At 44.7% G+C, this 22,178-nt stretch overlaps 1 protein-coding gene and 1 long non-coding RNA gene across 2 annotated transcripts; one reads left to right on the top strand and one right to left on the bottom strand.

The window, feature by feature from the left end:
* The first annotated feature begins 11,383 nt into the window (after positions 1 to 11,383).
* Positions 11,384 to 11,991, top strand: LOC119655226. The gene is made up of 2 exons (XR_005249889.1): positions 11,384 to 11,820; positions 11,887 to 11,991. It is a non-coding gene; the product is annotated as an uncharacterized LOC119655226 (long non-coding RNA).
* A 7,049-nt stretch (positions 11,992 to 19,040) lies between these two features.
* On the bottom strand, positions 19,041 to 19,875 carry LOC119654856 (attacin-A-like). Its single transcript, XM_038060438.1, has 2 exons — positions 19,584 to 19,875; positions 19,041 to 19,520 (listed from the first exon to the last, which is right to left on the bottom strand). Exons 1-2 carry the CDS (start codon positions 19,814 to 19,816, stop codon positions 19,124 to 19,126), a joined length of 630 nt encoding a protein of 209 aa, XP_037916366.1. The 5' UTR covers positions 19,817 to 19,875; the 3' UTR covers positions 19,041 to 19,123.
* Between the last annotated feature and the right edge of the window lie 2,303 nt (positions 19,876 to 22,178).

Raw genomic sequence — 22,178 nt, 5'->3', positions numbered from 1 at the left:
TACTTGCAAAAAAGCATCCACCACGGGTATGGCTCTCGCAAGGATAATGCCTAACGTAGGAGGACCGCGGCATACTTGCAGCCTGCTCATAGCCAGGGTGGTGAGTTCTATCATGCTATATGCAGTCCCAGTTTGGGGAAACGCACTGCAGGTTTTAGGCAATGCATATAAACTGAGCACGGTTTACAGAAGAACCGCTTTAAGGGTGTGTTCTGCCTTCAGGACCGTCTCAGATGATGGGGGAATGATGCCTGGCAACCGAAATGATGAAGATTTACAACACCAGGACCATCTCTCCCTTATCGCAGGTGAAATAGGACCAGTCAGAAAAGGGTCGTTGGACTTACAGGTTGATCGCTACCATCAGGGGGTGGCTGGAGAGAAACCATGGGGAGATCAATTATAATCTCACCCAGTTTCTCACCGGCCATGGAGGATACCGTCAATACCTGTACAAATTTCAATTGGACACCTCACCTAATTGTCCAAACTGCGACGGGGTCCCAGAGGACCCAGTGCACGTATTCTTCCAATATGCTAGGTTCTTGGAAGAAAGGAGATACCTAGAGGAAACTCTAGGTGAAGTGCTATCACAGGAAAATTTTGTGAGAATGGTAGCTTGCCAGGAAGACTGGGATGCGATCAATTCCATGATCGCAGTAATGCAGGAGAAACTGCGAAAAGCAGAAGAAGTGAGGAAAGCGCAGTTACGAACCCCGAGGGAAGACGGAAGGCCCGATGATGTAATACCTAAAGGTTCCATGGGGTAGGGGGGAGTCGGGAGTGGTTTTAGTGGGTAAAAATCCCACACTCTGGCGTGCCCAGACCAGAGTCTTTTGAAGATTTCCACCTCCTTAAAAAAAAAAGACAGACAGACATTGAACCCATTTTAATAAGGTGTTGTTTCGCAAACAAAACCTTAAAAATGGTGGATATTGTTATCATATGGTTACATGGAAACAGAAGCGTTGGTTCAAATAGAAATAAGATTCAGAATAAAGCTTAATTTCACTCAGGAAAAAATAGAGGTTCGCAGTGATTAGAATTCACACTGTCCGGCTTTAATAACATATGTAAGCCAATTAATTACAGTTGAACTTCTTGACCCAGAAATGATTTTGCATGAGATATTTTTAATCTTTGTAAGTCTAAAGTAATTGCAAAAGCTGGGAAAATATTATATGAAATCACCGCAAGCTCCCTATATGTTGTAAACATTTCCCTGGAATCCAATTTCCATTCGATACTAGTAGAAACCTTTCTTAAAACTTCCATAAACAGTAACAACATCTTTTATTGGAAATTGCAGATGAGTAAGAAATTGAACAACCGAAGAAAGTTGGAAAATAAATATAAAAGGCCAAAGATTGAAATAAATCACTTTAGTTTTGAGTAAACCATTTCCTGCCAAAGAATAAATTTATTTAACTAAGATGGCTCTGGAAGTTAACCGTTTTCGCGTCATATTTGTGTTACTGTGTTTGAATCTTATGCTAGTTTCGCGTTTAGATGCTTTTCCCTACAATTTTGGAAATCCCCGCGGATTCGCCACGCTGCCATATAACCCCACCATGGTAAGAAGGAGCATCATAGTACCCTACTTTCCTTCCGAGAGATATTCGGGAAAACCACGATATCAGGTTCCGCTATCCAAGGAATTTAGTCTTTATACATAAGTGAAAAGTGAAAAACGGTCGTGTTGTGTATTCTGCAATTAACTAAAAGTATTATCCATCCTATTCATCTTTCCTTTGTATATGACATATAGATTGTATGTGGCACACGAAAATACAGCAAAATAAAACGTAAACGTGTTTTTATTGAAAGATGGTCAAAGGGTAGTATAGGTCCCAGGGCGAAACGTGGATTGGTACCCACAATGGAGCATAAAACCTGGGAAACGCCTGCTGAACCGACATCAACAGCTCTACTACCAAACCCTATCTCCACCTCCACGTGGTGACCGCTGGGAGCTCTTTCTTAACGAAAAGCTGCAGACGGAGAAGGATGAAGGCGAGTCTCCCGCGCTTAAAAACGGGACGAATTGTACCAACTGGTCCCCCAGGTTGGGGGTTGGGTGGGGCTGACAACACTACATCGAAAACCGAAATTACGAACAACAGGAGCCTCGGACTGGACGCATAATACAACGACGAACCCGGCAACGACAACGGAATAACGATTTGTGCATTTTCTCATGAAACGTGCGCTCCATGTAAAGAGATGAAGCTGCCAACCAGCTAGCTGATATCCTGTTCCGATATAGGGCTGATGTAACAGCGTTACAGGAGATGCTTTGGTCAGGGACCGGTTTTCTAGAGAAGAGTCACTATACCATATATTATAGCGGCCATCCAGTAAACCATGTGCTCGAAGTAGGTTTCTTAGTCAACCAAAAAATGAAAACTGCTGTTATCGGCTTTGAAAACATAAGCGAACTACGGTGCACTCTGCGCTTCCGAGGCAAATTAACATTCACGCCGCTACAGAGGAGACTGCAGAGTCGGAGAAGGATACCTTCTACGAGGCAGTAGAACGAACCCTCAAAGTCTGCCCCAGATATGATATAAAAATCATACTTACATAACAGCCAAGTAGGGACGGAGCCCGAATTCAGGCGATACGTTGGCACCCCCTCTGACAATCAGGTGCGAGTTAACACTGAAGCCATCCACAACACAGCCCTTCGCAACATCTATAAGAGGGAAATGGATGCCGCAATAACCGCAGTCAACAGAGATCCTGGAGATGAAGCATCAACAAATGATCTTCACAACGACCTGAAGAACGTTATCATAAATACGGCCACAAACATACTTGGTCCCAGCCGCAAAAAGAATCGAAACTACAGGTTTGACGAATACCGAGTAATGTTGCATTCTCAAAGAATGATGGCGCGTGCGGAGACTTATCACGAACTCCGGTGAGCGGAGAAGCGACTTCACAGACGGAAAAAGGAAGCGTGGAAAAACCAACAGGTCTACGAACTCGAAAAGTACAGGGAGCAACCGCACCAGGCCCGTAAGTTTGATCAACAATTCAGCAAGATGAAGCCTTATACACCTCGATCTTCATCCTGCCGAGACAAAGAGGGAAATCTAATTTCCGGCAGAATGGGCATATTGGGGCGATGGGTTGAGTACTTTGATGAGCTACTGAACAACCAGAACATCAGCGAGTTGGAGGTCCCGCCCACTGAAGAGAACGGACAAATACTGCCACTACCAAGTATAGAAGAAACAGTCCGTGCAATTCATCGGGTTAAAAATCATAAGTCGCCAGAAGCCGATGGAATTACACCGAATTGGTTAAATATGGAGGCCACCAATTACACCAAGTAGTTCATTTACTTGTGCTCAAGGTGTGGGACAGCGAATCAATGCCTGACGACTGGCAACGAGGCATTCACATCTGCGAGTCGCTTCGGTTACGCTGCTCCCAGGACAGAGGTGAGGCCACGTCTGACGATTTGCCTTTGCCCTGGTAAGAAACCGTAATGCCGTGGCTTATAATGCAGTAAATTCCCGTAAAATTGAAAAATTTGAACTGCTATAACTTTGACACTAGTATTTTCATGCGAGATACTGTCCTTTATGCTGGTGCAAAATTTGGTACTCCTAAGGTAACTAAAAGTTGATAAGTTGGTAGTAAGTTTATTTGAGCAGATATCGGAGTGGGACATATTTTGAAGCCTAAATTTCGCATCAGCCAACCACCGTGAATTTTTTCAGATTTTTGGGAGAGTTCAGAAAATGAGTCTTGTCCCACTTTAAGTATGCATATTTTGACTCCTTACTAACGCACTTCTCAATCCACGTCAAACATAATATCAGTTTCGGAAAGTACTAATCGAGACGTTTCATTCGGGATGGGGAAGAAAAAGGCGGAGCAAGATAGGTGGCATGCGAGAGATTAACGGAGATCAGAAGCTAGGATGGGCGCTAATTATGGGAAGGTTTAAAAAATTTAAAATCGGACTAATTGCCGGTGTAGAAGGCTACTCTACTTTGGGAAGCGAACAGACGATTTTGTGGTTGAAGGGATAAGAAGAACTGAGGAAACAGATGAGTCCAAAAATGAATATCTTCAATGATCTCAACCTTCATGGCCTTGGAAGCAAGGGTATTGGGATAGGATTAACATTTGACCAGGAAGTTAATGGCGTGACTGGCAAGGAAAGCGTTAATACTTGGTATTGGGCAGGATTCGTAAAGGATCAGGTTGGAGACGTATTTGAAACAGTTTTCTTTCCTAAAAGGCGAAGAATTCTGCGGTCTTTTAGGTGAAGCTGTTTGACTTAGGACGGGAGCTGTCAGACCAGAAAATGATGTCGAAAGTGAAGAGTGGTCAAATAACCTGTTTATAACAAAACTGCTTATTTTTTGGAAGTAGGGATATTGTATTTTAGGACAGAATGCAGGGATCTGAAGTCACCAGTTGCACGGTTTAGTGGCTTTGTTATATGAGGGACATGGGAGAGACGAGGTATGTGATTTCTTTGACAGATGGAATAAGAATGTCGTCGATTTAGAGTGGCAGTTCTGATGTCATTCACATTTTTCGACGTCATTCTCATGTTTCCATGGAATACGATAGTTTCGCATTTATCGGGATTTAAGTTTAGATTTAAAGTTTTTAACGGTACAAATATCGGTAAAACTCATCTAAATAAGAATTCAGACGGGCTTCACCATGAGAAATGTCCCTGCGGAAGTATAAGAAAATTCGGATTCGATTGTTATCCCTTGCCACGAGTTCGAAGTGTTATCAGGAAGCATTCAACGTCCAACACTGTACATATGTCGAGCTACTTGTCCAAAAGTAAATAAATTGATCACCTCACACAGCACGATCTGTGATTGAACCTGAATAAAAGAAATTTTTGAAAATCGACCCCAATCAAACAGGCACTATCAATGTCAGTGGGTTGTGAAATTGCTGCACGTATCCATGCAACTTGGTTGAAGTGGCGTTCAACTACTGAAGTTCTTTATGATCGACGAATTAACGAAAGTCTCAAATCCGAAATTTACCACAGTGTCATCCGCTCTGCCGCCCTTGATGGTTATAAGTGAAGGTCTGAAGGCCTGAAGGTCTCTTGCCCGCTTAAACCTAAACAATAAACCCCATAAACTCCCACAAGGGAGCCAACCGTGAAGAACTAGCCTGAGAATACATACTCCAGGAATTTCTCTGAGACATATGAGCTCCGAGGGCTATCCCGGTTCTCATGGTACCAATAAGCCTCTGATAAAGTTGTGGATAAAATCCGGCTCAATAGGTTACGGTGGGCGGGTCACTTAATCCGTATGGATGAGGATGATCCAGTCCGGAAAGTCTATAAGGGCAATATCTATGGTAGAAAAAGAAGACGAGGCAGACCCTGCTTGAGATGAAGCGATGGTATAGGCCAGGACGATAATCAGCTTTTAGGAATATCAAATTGATGGACCTCGGCGCAAAACCGGGATATCTGGAATTCCTTATTAAGACAGGCCTAGACCGGATACCGATTGTTGGGCCGTTGATGATAAAAAAGTGGAATATGAAAACTCCAGTAGGGCTTTTAACGGAACACTGCTCCATAAACTACAATATGGAAAAGATTGGGGTGGTGGTTTCGGCTATGTGCAGCCAATGTGAGGAGGAGTAGGAGACGGCCCTGCACTTTTTGTGCAGCTGCCCGACATACTCAGGTCGCAGACGAAGATACCTTGACAAGGTTTTCTTCCATGAAGAATCTGCACACTCATTGCTTCTGGAGAATGTTCCCACATTCGCTAAAGCCTGCTGACGCCACAGGCGGGAAGCCATTGAATAGGCGATTTACGGAGATAGTACAATGGGCCTAAAAATGGCCTGAGCGCTAGGAGCTGCGGCTCACCTCAGGAAACTAAAATAACTAACTACATAACCTACAACTGAAGTTGATAATTAGCAGCGAAGTGTCCTAAATTGAAGTAAGAAAAGCTTTTGACTATGGCCGACCCGTCCGGGCTATTACTACCTAATTGCACCCGTAAGCGGCAGAGGAAGGCTCGGCATAAGGAAACTTCCGCCACTAAAGAGGGGGGACTACAAGCTGAATCTTATCCGTCAAAACCTTCTCCTTCATCCCTACCAGGATGAGCCAAAGAAAGAAAAGTTAGTGAAGCAGACACTACACTCCTTAACACCCGTATATGAAAATGAAGGTATGCAGGCTGGACTCCGTAAGCCTGGGAAGTCTTCAAGCGCGCCGAAGCACCTTAAGAATATAGACATATATGTGGCTGCATAGAGACGGCAATGTCCAGAGAAGCTGGACGCTAGAAAACGGAATCTTCAGCGGAAGGTAGGGACAAACTGCTAACTGCAGTAAGACCCACATTGAACGCAGCAGACCCTTCTGTCCCCGATAATGTGCGCAAGAAGCATCAGACCGACCATTTGTGGTGAACAACAATTTATCATGCCCCGCACTAGGGCCTACATCCACAATTCACTCGGGTTCTAGAACATAAATAAATCAACGTGATCTCAACAAAGTCGGAAAGACCACGGCCACCATGAGAATATGGACATAGAGGCGGGAAAGGAGAAGACGTATTCGTTCAAGGTGCAACCTCATTTTTAACTGCTGCCGTGGGATTTTCATCGATGAATGGTGAAATGTCTAAAAGCAGTTTACTATCCTGTGGGATCGCCTGTGGGAAAAAATTTGTAAACCTGGAAAGAAGCCAAAATTTAACAAGCAAGGTTCTCGAAATAGGTTCCTCCATTTGGAGTGCACTGATAAAGCTTTCTTAAAGTGGCTAAGTATATCCAACCTTAATACCTTCTCCTACACATTTCGCGGAATAAGCCAAAGAAAGGGAAGCCAAAGACATGTACGGACTGGCTTGATGCCAGGTTGTGTGATCGGATCTACGCCAACCTAACACTGCAAACCAGAGAAAGTGTTAAGTGAAAAACAATATTCGGAATGAAGTGAGGAGACCCTTTATGTATGAAGACATGGACCCTGCTGCACCCCCGAATGCGGCAACTCTCAACAATATCAAACATGAGGGGAATGAGTCTTCGTCGGAACGGTGTGAGGGAAGCCTGACATATACCATGCATACTTGGCGTAGCATAAGCTTTGAACTGTTCTTTATTAAGGTTTTTTGTAAAATCGATTCACCGTCTGTCTATCACATACACTTTTCTCCCAAACCGCTAAACCGATCCGAACGAAATTAGGTGGACGTATGCAAACTATGAAATCCCATGCATACAGTTTCGGCTTCGGCTCTCTTTCGATCATGCCAGAATATTTATGTCATCCGCATGGGTCACTATCTGGGATGATTTATACATTATCTTAAAAAGACACTGCTGTACCAAGTTGTAACAGAGAGTGAGATTCTCATCCACAAAAGCCTCCTCCGCTTCTCCACCCATATCCCCGCGGCACCACTGTGAGAATTGCTTCGCGAGGAGCGCAACGGTGCACATCAGCACAACTAAGTCACGCTTCCGTTGCGCTTTCCGGGCTCAATCCAATTCCTGCAGCATTTCATGTATCACAGTTACTGTGGCGTTTATCGCGCTCCAATTTCCTTCCGACTTCCTCCACGAAATTGTGGGGCCCGATAACTGCGTTGAAGGCATCGTTGAACCTACCTCTGTCAATGTTCTTGTGTATAAGGACTTCTTTCAGATTCATCCCACCGTTGCTGCCATCTCATGTACAACCCCTTCCTAGTGGCTTTCCGGAAGCACGCAGTCGCTTCGGTCGCATTCACACTCCTTCTCCGGTGAAGACAGTGTTCCTCATTCGCTAGAAAATCCACTGTAATCCAGGTCCAGGTCCAGTTTCACCCATGCTTCGATCGCAAGAATGGTTTCCCTTTTATACAGTTCCACATCCTGGGGCTGTTTCACACACACACTACTGCCACCGCCAGGTCGTCTGCAAAACCAATCAATGTAGTCTGTTTTGGTACTCGAAGGCCGAGCACTCCCTCATACATCATGTTCCACAGCAGAGGTCCCAGTACAGAGCCTTGGAGAACACCTGCTGTCACATTATATTCCTGCGGTCTCGTATCACAGAAGTCTCTCCGAGAGGTAACTCTCGATTATCCGAGCTAAGTAACCAAGACCACCCACTTTAGTAGAGTGCTCTTAATTCAACCCCAGTTAGCAGAGCTAAACGCATTCCTAACATACAGTATCAGCACCACGCAGCATTTACCAGCGGCCAATGCCTCCCGAGCCAGGTCCACGACCGTTGCTATTGCATCAACAGTGAAACGTGCTCGGCGAAACCCATACTGCTGCTCCGAAAGGCCACCGACTGGCTCGTAGCGTCAGGTGGATTTTGGGGCTCCGGTAGCAGAACCAACCTCTGCCTTTTCCACTTAGCGGGAAACAATCCTTCCACCATGCACAATTCAAATATGCTTATGAACCATGCGGGCCTAACTTTAGCAGCCAACTTCAGAGTTTTGTTCAGAATCCCATCCAATCCAGGAGCCTTATTGTCCCCAATTTGTCTCTCGTAGTTCCTGCTCGGTCCCCCGAGGTTTGTGAAGACGTCCTGTTGAGCCGTTGGCTGAGGTCCACTTTCTTCCTTTTGGGTGAAAAGAATTGCGATTATTTTGAACAAGAGTCGTGGGCACCACACTGGGGTTAATTTTTGTCCACGAATCTTGTAACCTTGTACGCCGCGTCCCACGACTTCATATTTGCCTCCAGATACAACTACTTGTAGCAATTCCGCTTACTTTCCCGTATATCCTTTTTAAGGCTACTTCGAAGATCGCGGTATTCTTTCTCGGACTTCCGATGTTCTGACTTCCCTCTTGTCCTTTGGCTAAGCCGTCTCGCTCGCAGACATAATGATCTCAACTGCGCGATTTGTTGGTTCAACCAGTAGTTTGGTTTCCTTCTGTGTAGAGTCGCATGCCTCAATAACCCGTTGACATAACTGGCTCACTTGTTCCAGCGCCGTTCTCTTCGGACCGTGACCTCCTTCTACAGCCACCAGGAATGTCTCTTCTTGGAAAGCTTTCCTGGTTTTTCCACTTCTGTTGCTCACCCGACCGTTGCTACCCCCACTTCTAATATCGGGAAATATGGTCTGGTACTCACTGCGGTGGTAGTGTTCACTCACCCGCCAGACCATCCTTCTCGCCAGGTAGACACTGAGGTTAATCTGATCGACGATTGAGCCTAGCCTTCTGCCTCGGAGGATGGGCATGCATCCTACATTCGCTAGTATGATGTCCAGCTCCGCGAAGGTTTCAAGCGGGATTTGGCCCCAGGTGTTCGTAACTCGATATCCCCAGTCTAAAGCCCCCGTGTTGTTGCAGTTGAGTGCTGCACTCAACATCTGCTAGCCGCTTCGGTTACGCTGCTCCCAGGGCAGAGACGAGGCAGCGTCTGATGATTTGCCTCTGCCCTGGTAAGAAACCATAAAGCCGTCATCGCCTGACATTTTTTTTTAAATATTACACTCCTTCAGGATGATGTGATTTGTGATGCGAAATTTAATACATGCAGTCCTGACAGTTTAGGAGGATTCAATCAGAAAGTGATTCAATAAATTTGCAGAAGATTCGTGATCACTAGCTTATAGGGGCAGAAAACCTACAAAATGCTGTAGCATATATAAGTATGTATAACAGGTTAGGGGTATGAGTCCTTGAAAATGTCAGTGAGTGAGCCGTATTATGAAATTGCTGTTCGTATCAATGTAACTTGGATGAAGTGGCGTTCAACTACTAGCTTTCTTTATGATTGACACCTCACCTGTTACCCTCTATGTGCTAGCTGACTATAAAATACAATAAACGGTGCCTTGAAGTGCCCGCAATCGATGTGGGGTTACACCCTTTATAGAAAAATCTCGAGAGAGGCGTATTTCATGGTTACGTCCTAGTGGTTTAACGTGAGTACTCGTCGTTTAGAGATAACTACAAGGTCTTCTTAAGCCATGGATTGATTTTGTGACCACAATCAGAGCCCCGCTGTGGGGTTACACCCTTTGTAGAAAAATCTCGAGAGAAGCGTATTTCATGGTTAGGTCCTAGTGGTTTAACGTGAGTACTCGTCGTTTAGAGATAACTACAAGGTCTTCTTAAGCCATGGATTGATTTTGTGACCACAATCAGAGTCCCGCTGTAACAAGCAACAACGTCGCTATTCTATACTGAGTGCTCAGCATTCATACTGGTAGATGGAAGACTTAAATTTCTACCGAACCAAGGAGTAAGGCACCCGAGTTGCAATCGCAAGTCCACAGTTGAGGCCCGAATGTCTTTTGTCCGCTTGGGCGTAACCAACCCCCATGGAATTCCCGCTAGGGGACCAACCATAAATAATTGGACTGAGAACGCATAGTCTAGGAATTCTCTTGAGACATATAAACTTCGAGAGCTATCCCGGTTCTCATTGTACCAATATACTCCAGGTAAGGTTTCGTAGCCGAAGCTCCTTCAGATAAGTCCCGTCGGGGCTGATCGGTCTAATTAAGCCTCGAAGCATTGGCCTACTGGATCACAACCAGCAAATCAAAGTGAGAACAGTATTTCCCGGTGCCATAATGTGGAGGTTCTCCTCAGCCACTTGATTTCAGTTCAGCCGACAGAGCTGTTACCCCAAGCTCTTCCCTGCCACAAATAATATTTATAATATTGAATATATATCTCTAACAAGAGCGAATAAATCCAATCAAATATTAGTACATCTCTTTAATAAAATGAGGATTTTGGAGAGCTGCTTAAAAATTGATGCTTATGACCAACTAAATCATAAAAACCGGCTTGTATATAGTACTTGTCCATAGTTATTACACATATAATACTTCTATATCAGTTTATCAAAGCCCTGACCAACAACGGCAGGCTCTTCTGTTTGTCAGGAATCCCCATCCCAGCCCTCACCAAGTTAAGATTAAATTAACACCGGTTCCAAATCAAATTGTGATCCCAGGCTAACAATCAATTCTCGGAGAAAGGTCAGTTTATTAACCCATTAAAGAAAATAAATAAGAACTGAAATTTTTAAAGATGCACAAAATATCTGAAATATTTATTTACTCTCCAGGGGAGTATCTGCATCTATTTAATGAATAAATTAATTCTTTTTTAAATATATTGAATAACCTGTTTGAATGCATTCCATAAATAGCAAGTCAAAGAATGGTAGAACAAAACAAATAATGGACGTCATTTGAACAAAAAGCACTCAAACATACACAAGTAATTATAAAAGATGTGAATCACTATCATCAGAATATTCAGCTGAATCACTAACAAGCAAACCATGGAAGCTGCTGAGATCAAATTTAACAAGCTTAACACTCAAAAAGACTTACAAAACCCGGGATCTCCCAAAAGATCAGTTTGGGAAAAGGTGAATTCTGTTCTACATAAATTCCCCATCTGAAATTGGTATAAGAAGCTTGGCAAGCCCCTCAGATAGTCAGTTCGTAAATAAACTTGATTTTAAAACATTAAACAGTATTACTCACACTGAATAAGATAGTGTTAGAGAAATGGCATTGAAAGCTCTAATTGTGATTTTTATAATAACATGGGTTGGCCTAAGTGTCGCGCAAGATCAACCGAAATCAAACGAGATACTATCTAATTATAATTCTGCATCGTCCAATCAAAGGCCAAAAAGAATTCAACGTTTGGCACTACCACTGGCTTTACCCATTTATTATCGCCTTAGACGCGACCTTTCGGCTGGGCAATCTGGCATCAATCATCGAATTAAAGAATACTCGAAAGGCAGTATGTCTGCAGGTTATCCTCAACGTTCTATGATTGAAAACATCTAAAGGTGAAATAGAATTTATATTTTCTAAACAAATATCTTTAACCTGTTTCTTTTCACGTATATTTACAGATATCTTCACCACAGTTTCTATATGAAATGATTCTTAATTTATACTCTACGATTATTAAATATCATCTAAAAGACTGACATTATTGCTAATATTATATTTAATGACAAAACCACGCAAATTCTGAATTACAAATGAAATAAAAAATTACATTGGAACAATAAGATGGGAGGTGTTATTTATCACTGTATTTTGTTTGGAATCGTATCAATTTTGTTCACGATGTTAGACATTTTAATGGTGGGTAGTACCACTCCTTTAAGGAAATTATTCCATGAAATGGCCACCCTATCTTCTACCGTTACAGGCTAAAGCGTTTTTCGTAGTGTCATGAAGTTTGACCTGCCCAACAAAATCACAATTTTCCAACCCCAATCATTTAATCCAAGATTTTATACCATTTTCAGAAGCTACATAAAATTTCATTCATATTAATGGATACTTTTCCATTTTGCAAATGTCTCCCTCACTCCGAAGATATAACTGTTCAAACTTTAAAGAAATTTCAAAATGAATCTTTCATCTAAATTTCAAAGGGCAATATTCTAACAGTACTTAAACTTACCCGATTATGTTAGCTTTCCAATGACATATAAAAGTGATGGACTTAATTATGGATAATTAGGAATTACAAATATTACGCCTCAAATGTAAGAAAACGTGGTCTTCATGTGAAAATTGACTTATATATGGAAGTTCTAGTTATTATGGTAATTCTAAGACGTTTGATTTGCTCCACTTTAAGACCACGTTTCCTCCCATTTAATACGTAACATCCATAAATTTTCCATAATTAAGCCCATGACATGTGAAAATGTCATTCGAAAGTTAACATAATCTGGCAACTTTTGTCAACTTTGCAGGATTGAAAGTTTAAAGTGCCGTTAAAATATTACATTTCGAAATTTAGATGAAAAATCAATATTCAAATTTCTTTAAAGTTTGAACACTTATATCTTCAGAGTGATGATGACCTTTGCAAACAGAAAAATATCCATTTATACGAATTTTTATCTAGTTTCCGAAAATCGTATCAAATCTGGGATTAAATGATTGGAGTGGTAGAAAATTGGGATTTTGTTAGAAGTATAAAAAGGTACGAAATTTGCAGAAAAATAACAATCTTGATCTATTATCACTTTGTGAGTAATAGAGCTATTTCCACCAAAATTATCAGTATTATGCTTTTTACTATAGCCCATATTACTGCAAGAGTTAATTATTCTAGAATGAACTTAAGGGGGTTCCCAATCAATTTCTTAAAAATATACCTAAAACAAGTATTATCATCATCAACGACGAAACAACCGGTATCCGGTCTAGGCCTACCTTAATAAGGAACTCCAAACACCCCGATTTTGCGCTGAGGTCCACCAATCGGATATACCTAAAAGCTGTCTGGTGTCCTGACCCACGTCATAATTCCATCCCAGGCAGGGTCTGCCTCGCCTTCTTTTTCTAACATAGATATTGCCCTTATAGACTTTCCGGACTGGATCATCCCCATCCATACGGATTAAGTGATCCGCCCACCGTAACCCATTGAACCGGATTTTATCCACAAGCTGACGGTCATGGTATCGCTCATAGATTTCGTCGTTATGTAGGCTACGGAATCGTCCATCCTCATGTAGGGGGCCAAAAATTCTTCGGAGAATTCTTCTCTCGAACGCGGTCAAGAGTTCGCAATTCTTCTTGCTAAGAACCCAAGTCTCCGAGGGATACATGAGGACTGTCAAGATCAATGTCTTGTATAGTAAGAGCTTTGACCCTATGGTGAAACGTTTCGAGCGGAACAGTTTTTGTAAACTGAAATAGGCTTTGCTGGCTACCAACAACCGCGCGCGGGATCATCATAGCTGTTATCGGTTGTGATTTTCGACCCTAGATAGGAGAAATTTTCAACGTTCTCAAAGTTGTAGTCTCTTATTTTTATTGTTTTCGTTTGACCAGTGCGATTCGATGTTGTTCGTTCTTTCGTTTTTGGCGCTGACTTTGCCCCCATATCCTTCGTCTTGCCTTCATTAATGTGTAGCCCGAGATCTCGCGCCACCTGCACGATCTGGATAAAGGTAGACTATTCGTCTCGGGTTATTTTTCCCATAATGTCAATATCGTCAGCCTAGGCCAGTAGTTGGGAGAACTTGAAGAGGATAGCTGCCTCTCGCATTTACGTCTTCATTGCGAATCACTTTCTCCAGGGTCGGGTCAAAGAGGACGCATGATAGAGCATCCCTTTGTCTTAGACCGTTGTTGATGTCGAATGGTCTCGAGAGTGATCCTGCTGCTTTTATCTGGCATTGCACATTGATCTGGGTCAGCCTAGTCAGTCTTATCAGTTTCGTCGAGGTACCGAATTCTCTCATGGCCGTGTCCAGTTTTACCCTGGCTATGCTATCATAGGCGGCCTTAAAGGCGATGAAAAGATGGTGTAACTGATGTCCACATTCCAACAGTTCTTCCATCGTCCTCCGCACAAAAAACAAACCTTATCTGTTGCTGATTTACCTGGAGTGAAGCCTCTTTGGTATGGGCCAATGATGTTCTGGGCGTATGGGGCTATCCGACCTAGCAAAATAGACTGGAATATCTTATAGATGGTACTCAGCAACGTGATACCTCTATAATTGCTGCACTGTGTGATATCCCTCCTTTTTTGTATGAGACAGATAATGCCTCTTTGCGAATCGGCAGGCATTGATTCGCTGTCCCTTACCTTGAGCACAAGTTGATGAACCACTTGGTGTAATTGGTGTCCTCCATATTTAACCAGTTCGGCTGTAATTCCATCGGCTCCTGGCGACTTATGATTTTGGTGAATGCACGGACTGTTTCTCCTATACTTGGTTGTGGCAGTATTTGTCAGTCGTCTTCAGTTGGCGGGACTTGCAACTCGCCGATGTTCTGGTTGTTCAGTAGTTCATCAAAGTACTCAACCCATCGCTCCAATATGTTCATTCTGTCGGAAATCAGATTTCCCTCTTTGTCTCGGCAGGATGAGCATCGAGGTGTATAGGGCTTCATCCTGCTGACTTGTACTTTTCTAGTTCATATACTTGTTGGTTCTCCCAGGCTTCCTTTTTCCGTCTGTGAAGTCGCTTCTCCGCTCGACGGAGCTGAAGGCATTAGCCTTTCCAAATACAGTCTAACCGTATCGACCTTCCCGTAATGAGGAAAACGTCATCAGATATACTACCCTCATTCAGATCTGAAAAGGGGCACTTCTGAGAACTGGGAAAGTCGCTGAAAAAACCAGGAATCCTTTGAAAAGCTGGGTGGGGATAAGGTCGGCTCTGAGCTGCTAAACTCTCTCTGGCTTCATCGACTCCCGGAGAGCACCCGCGTCATCTTGGCCTGTACGGACTCGGGATCGCTAGAGGTGTTGTCCACTACGGTCGACAAAGTACACGAGGTGTACACGCGCTCCGTGGTCGCAGAAGCTTCCCGAGACACAACTCGGGAAATCGACGAGCTGAAATCAATAGTGACGACATTGGCCAACGCGGTCACCAAGCTCACTGCGACGGTAGGTACTTTGCGTTCGGGAGGCAGATCTCGATCGCAATCACGGTCGAGGTCTGCTTCCCCAAGAGCGTTCGGTTTGTTGGTACCATCGGAAATACGGAGCCTAAGCGACTAAATATACCACCGGATGCACGTTTAGCGCAGTAAAAAACTAGGCTCGTTGGGTGCCTCGGCGACGACTACCCAAAGCGCAGTACCAAGCCGCCTTATAATCTTCGATCCTCTAAACTGACGTTGCTTCCTAGTCGACCAGACTTCAGGGTAGATGTCTACCTGCCGAGATGACACTCTCTCGATAATTTTCGAGGACGTTTCCGATCATTGCATTCGCGCACTCCTCCGAAAGTTTCGCAACATCACTACGGAAAATGGTTTCCCCAAGCCGGTGAAGCACGATGTGCAGCACCATATCAATACTACCGGCTCTCCAATCTTCTCAAAGGTGCGTCCTCTTTCACCCAAGAAGCTTGCGGTTACGAAGAGGGAGTTTGAAAATTTGATGAAACAGGGTATCTGCAGACCATCAAACATTTTTTGGTCCTCTCCCCTTCATATGGTCTTTAAGCCAAACGGCGAATGGCGGACATGCGGAGATTATAGGCGTCTCAATACTCAGACAGTTCCAGACAAATATTCAATACCACTCATCCATGATTTCGCGCACTTAGAGCATCTCGAGTGCATTTTTCGACGTCTCCTTGAGGCCAGACTTGTCTTAAACGTTGAAAAATGCAGATTTCTACAGAAGCAGGTGAAATTTCCCAGCCACTTAATTACCCCTGACGGTATCCAACCTGACCCAGACAAGGTAAAGGCGATTAAGAGTTTTCCGCTACCAACCTTGGTGAAGGATCTGCGAAGGTTTTTGAGCATGTTCAATTTCTATCGTCGTTTCTCACCCAGGGCCGCTCATCATCAAGGGATCCTCAAAGCCTACTTGTCTGGACCCAAAATTAAAGATTCCCGCGAGGTTGCGTGGTCTGCTGAGCCCGTCCATGCGTTTGAGGCAGTCAAACAACGGCTTGTTGGGGCAACCTCACGTTCGCGAATGGCATGATCTGCATTTTTCAAATTAACATGCACCGGAGTGCAATTGCGCACCAGTTGCTAGCACAGTTCGCTGCGAAAATAAATGCTGATCTAGTGCTAATTAGCGAGCGAAAGTCGAGGGGACCCATCATCGGAGGACGAGTGACACTCGAATTGGTTGACTTGCCGGCGAGCGTCAACACGACGTCCCCTTTCCTGTGGAATGTCGCGAGGATGAACATCGGGAAGTTCGTTGAAATTCTTGGAGCAGGAAGAGCCGCGCGCGGTAGCGTCGCAGCTGACACCGTCGTAAATTCAGTGATGAACCTGATAACGACGACGTGTAAGGCTTCCATGCCCCAGCCGTGACAAGCCTTCTATGTGCTGGTGGACGGCAGGAATTGCCGACCTACGGAGGAAGTGTTATAAGCTTCGCGTTTGGCACAACGTTTGCAAGCCAACAAGAAGGCATGCGCCATAAACGCACAGTATAGATCAGCAAAAAGGAGACTCCGCAGCGCTATAAATAAAAGCAAGGCTCGCGGCTAGCAGAACCCAGTCAACGAAATGAATTAGGACCCGTGGGGACTTGGCTATAAGCCGTCATCAAGAAAATCGGGGCCCTGCATACTAAGTACCGACTAGATGGACCGCATTGTACAGGCATTGTTCCCCAGACATCCTGTACGGGTTGATGTCGATAGCGCGAAAAGCGTCGAGGATTCTCCCCTTTTCACAATGAGAGAAAGCTCCAAGAAGCGGTTCTCACTATGAAAAACAAAAAAGCACCAGGTTCTGATTGCATCCCGGCGGAAGTTTACAAACTGGTGTTCCGCCAATGACCTGAATTGCTGCTTGACATGGCCGGGAAAGTGCTCGAGAAGCCCATCAGGAGCACACTCGCTGAAGTGATCCGCGCTACCGGGAACTGCCCCAAGACAGTTCGGGTTCGAAACAGGGAGATCCACAGTGGGTCCCGACAAGATGGACCGCATTATACGGGTATTGTTCCCCAGAAATCGTGTACGGGTTGATGTCAATAGCGCGGAAAGGGTCGAGGATTGCCGCTTTTCAAAAGGAGAGAGCTCGAAGAAGCGGTTCTCACTATGAAAAGCAAGAGAAGGCACCAAGTTCTGATGGCATCCCGGCGGAAGTTTACAAACTCGTGTTTCGCCAACGGCCAGAATTGCTGCCTGTGGCGTTCAACGCTTGCTTAAAGGATGGCATTTTTCCTTGTCGCTGGAAAGTGGCCAGACTCGCGCTGATCAGCAAGGGTAAAGGAGATCTGGAGCTTCCGTCTACATACCGACCGCGATACACGGCCGGAAAAGTGCTGGAGAAGCTCGTCAGGAGTAGACTCGCTGAAGCGATCCGCGCTGCCGGGGACAGTTCGGAGCAGTTCGGGTTCAGGCAGGGAGATCCACAGTGGATACTATTATAGAGGTCGTAGCTGCAGTTCATCGAGCCGAGGCACACAGCCGCCGATCTCGACGGATAGTGTTCTTCATAACGCTTCATATCAGGAATGCCTTCAATTCCGTAAGATGAACAGATATGCTCATTCCACGTGCCAAGCTGTCTAATGCGAATATTGAGGGATTATCTGAAAGATCGCTCCCTGCTCTATGAGACGCTAGAAGGCCAGAGAAGGATGGAAATCGCGTCAGGAGCAGCACAGGGATCCATCCTAGGGCCAGACCTCTGGAATGCTACCTATGATAGTCTGCCAAGACTCAATATGCCCGAAGAGTCGCGCCTGGTCGGTTATGCAGACGACGTTGCGGCACTTGTTGCCGGACGCAATGTTGAACTGGCGAAAGCACACTTGGCATACTGATGCGACGATTAAACGGATGGATGACTCCTCACGGTTTCAGCCTTGCGCTAGAGAAAACCGAAGTAGTCATCTTGACCAGAAGGAGAATCCCGACCCTGCCTCCCATATCGATCGGCGAGTTGACTATAGAGTCAAAACCAGCGGATAAATACCTTGGTTTAATGCTCGACTCGAAAATAACCTTCTTCGAGCAAATCAAAGCAGCAGCGGACAGGGCTGCAGCTGAAGTCTCGGCTTTGAGTCGGCTAATGGCGAATATTGGGTGCCCTATATCTACTAGGAGACGTCTCCTTATGAGAGCAACGCAGTCGGTTCTGCTCTATGGCGCGGAGGTATGGACTGATGCCCTTAATAAGGCAGGCGCATCGTAAGCGCCTTGCTCAAGTGCTGAGGCGGGGAGCTTTGCGAGTCGCGTCTGCTTATCACACTGTCCCCAAACCGGCCGTGACGGTGATCGCGGAAGTGATCCCCGTTGCCCTCCTTGACAAGGAAGGCGCGATCTCCTGATTGTGTGTTCTGCAATGGAGTGGCGGACGGCCCTGAACACACCTTTTTCTCTTGCGAGAGGTGAGCTTTTTCATCAGCAGCTTTATGCAGACACAGGGGAGCTCTCTCCAGACAACATTGTCCGAGAGATGGACCCTGGGGTTATGCCTACTAGTACTCAAGTCAAACCACAAGGACCTTTAACTAACCTTTCCTATATTAGGGCAGCGAAACGCGGATCCGAGGGATAACGCGATCACTGGGAAAAAAAAAAATCGATTGATCTTTTATGCAATATATTCTCCAGACTTTTGTTGTATTAAAAATAATTTAACAATAACGAATTATTCTATAGATTTTCACTAAAACCTATGGCTAAATCCTAAACCTGCACCAAAATTATTTCTACCAGCCATTGGTCCACCAAACGTTCTCGATGCACTTCCAGTTAAATCAAAAGTTGATAGACCACTGGGTGATCTCCAGAGGTTAGCTTTGCCCGTTAATTCAGCAGTCGTTCCAAATTTAGGGATATGACTGGCTCCCAAAGAAAGACCATGTCCTGCCCTGTGGGTATAATCCAAACTACCGCCTCGTTTATCGAATGCGAATCCATTATTCAGCCTTGTATGACTATTGAAAACGTTCGCGTCCACTCGATGATCAGGAGTCTTCAGGATATTTAGTCGTGCATTTTGACTGAATGTATCACTTACCCCTGGAGTGATGGTTTTCGACACCCCCAGACTATGGTCTTTTCTGGAAAAATTGGAAAATCGGAATCAAGCTCGACTTCTAATTGAATTTGGTTCATAATTTTACAGGTTCAAGGTTCCAAAAGCTCCCAAGGATGGGGTATTGGATCGTGTGTTGCCTGCGGCGAAAACTCCTCCACCAATGTTGTGATTGGGGTTTCCCAAGAATTTCGATGCCATGATGTTAACATTATTGCCTCCTGCCATATCGGGTGTAATCGATCCTGATAGTTGGCCCAATGTTGAAGTACCGCAGATTGCAACAATTGCAATAATCATCGATGTCCTTGTCAATGCCATTGCGTCTTTTAATACAAAATACTTTCCTCGTTAGGTTAATACTAATAAGTGAATAAATTACGCTTGGATCTGGCATATTTATACGCTCTCAGCCACCAAGAAATCATTAGTGATGATACACACTTAATTAAGATCGCTGGGAAATTGGGAAAACCCAAAGAAAATCCCCACTTCATAGGGTATATTCTATGCGTACTGATAACGAAAGATCGTCTCTATTATTCTGACCGTAAATTATCAACTGATGTACTTTTTTTTGCTAACAATTAAGTGTTCAGAAATTCCCCGGCACGAATTTTAATGTAAAGGTTAATAATCTGAGCTCATAATACCAAAAAATTGTAGATGGTTTCCGCCATGCTATTAACATAGTATGCTGGTCCCAAGCCCAGGTAAAGGAGGAGGGTTTCAGGGAAAGAGATAAATAGAATATAGTTGAAGTTATTCCTATCCTCTGTTAGTGACAAGTACCGCGGCAGGCCGACCAAGAAAATGCATACAACGTCGTCACAAACATGATGATCGGATTGAGTCCCAAGCCTCGAAGAAATGCTAGGGCGTCCACCTCAGTCGACGTGACAGGACGGGCCCCGGTCCTGTCGAGAAATGGACAAGGGTTCTTGACGCATGGACGGCGTCAGGACGTAAGCAAGTTAGTCCGAACAAAACAAATACGTGTCTGCACGCTAAATGTCGGTACCCCAACTGGAAAAACCGAGGAACTCGCAAGAACCCTTCGGAAAAGGCGCATTGATATCTACGCTCTGAAAGAAACCCGATGGTCTGGTGCCAAAAGCTGCGAAATTGAACGCGAACACGGTAAAAATGACTATAAACTTCTCTATTTTGGTAACCCACATACTCAATATGGTGTTGGCATTGCCATCTCAGAGGGTTTCCGTAATGCCATTCAAGAAGTCGAACGATTTGATGATCGTCCGATGAAGCTCACCATTATATCAGCTGATCGCACTATTCACTTCTTCACCACAGACAGTTCGACCTGATGCCGAGAAAGATCCTTTCTTGCAACTTCTCGATTAAAAGACTTGTCACGTGCCTGCTGACGACTATATTATCATTGCCGGCGACCTTAATGGTCATGTGGGTGAAAAGGCAGACAGTAACAGGTGCCATGGGGGAAAGGAGTTGGAAGCGCGCAATGAGACTGGCGATTGGCGACCATTACGAATGTAGAAGAATCATGGAACCAAATGAAAGACACGATCCACAAAGCGGCCTCTGCAACCCTCGGGGTCACCAAGCCGGGTAAGCGGTATATCAACCGAGATACTTGGCTTTGGAGTGATGATGTTGAAATGAAGGTCCATGAAAAAAAAATGACTCTACCACAAATTTCTCGATAAAAAAACGCTTGCTAATTGCCAACCGGGAAGCAAAGAAAGCGGCCGCTGTCACCCGAGCGAAGCATTACAAAAATCTTTACAATAAACTGGACACTCGGGATGGCGAGAGAGATCTGTATCGACTTGCTAAAAGCTGTAACCAACGTACACAGGATATCGAACACTTTTCTTGCGTTAATGACAAGAACGATACCTTTGCTTACCAACTGTCGAGCCGCAACGGACAGATGGCGAGAATACTTCGAGCAGATTTCAACTAAAGATTTCGCTCATCCTCCACTTCCACAATCATTGCCGACATTTGGACCAATTCCACCTATCAGCGCAACTCGTGGCTGTCCGCAGGGATCTATCGCTGGTCCATTTATATGGAACCTAATGATGGACGAACTGTTGAGTGAGCTTTCTTCCGTTGCTAAATGTGCAGCTTACGCAGATGATCACCTCATTCTTGTTGAGGGGAGCACTCACCGTGAGCTCGAGCAGCAGGCTGCCGAATACATGCGCGTTGTTAACGCGTGATCCATTAAAATCGGTGTCACGATCTCAACGGATAAGACCGTTGCGATGATGCTAAAAGGCATCCTACGTCCGCCTTACGTAAAGTTGAACGGACTGTCTTTACAGATCCAGCAGAAAGTGACCTACTTGGTAGTCACGATCGCGGAACGCATGTCTTTGGTCGCGCACCTGCGCGAGCTCAGGCTACGTCTTACAAATTTAACGTGTATGTTAAGGCGTGTTATAAGGTGTGAGTGGAGTCTACGCAGGAGAGCTGCTAGATCCATTTATGTGGGGCTCTTCCTTGCGTGTTCTACGTATGGGTCCCCTATGTTGTGTGATTTGAAGCTGACGGTGAGGAGCAGGCAGCTGAGATGGGCTTCCTCTTCAAGCGCAACCTTGCCTCCAGTCAGGGTTACGTTTTATGTGGGGCTGACTCGGAGGACTGGTTACATGTTCTCCGTGTTTGTCCAGCGTACAGTGACATATACAAT

Source organism: Hermetia illucens, chromosome 4 (genome assembly GCF_905115235.1).
Source record: "Hermetia illucens chromosome 4, iHerIll2.2.curated.20191125, whole genome shotgun sequence".
Lineage (NCBI taxonomy): Eukaryota > Metazoa > Arthropoda > Insecta > Diptera > Stratiomyidae > Hermetia > Hermetia illucens.
This window is presented reverse-complemented; position numbering and strand designations above follow the sequence as displayed.

Coding starts and splice junctions, on each gene's coding strand:
- LOC119654856 (XM_038060438.1), bottom strand. CDS start 19,816: ATGGCATTGACAAGGACATCGATGATTATTGCAATTGTTGCAATCTGC. Junction 19,521..19,583: donor GCTTTTGGAACCTTGAACCT/GTAAAATTATGA, acceptor CAATTTTTCCAG/AAAAGACCATAGTCTGGGGG.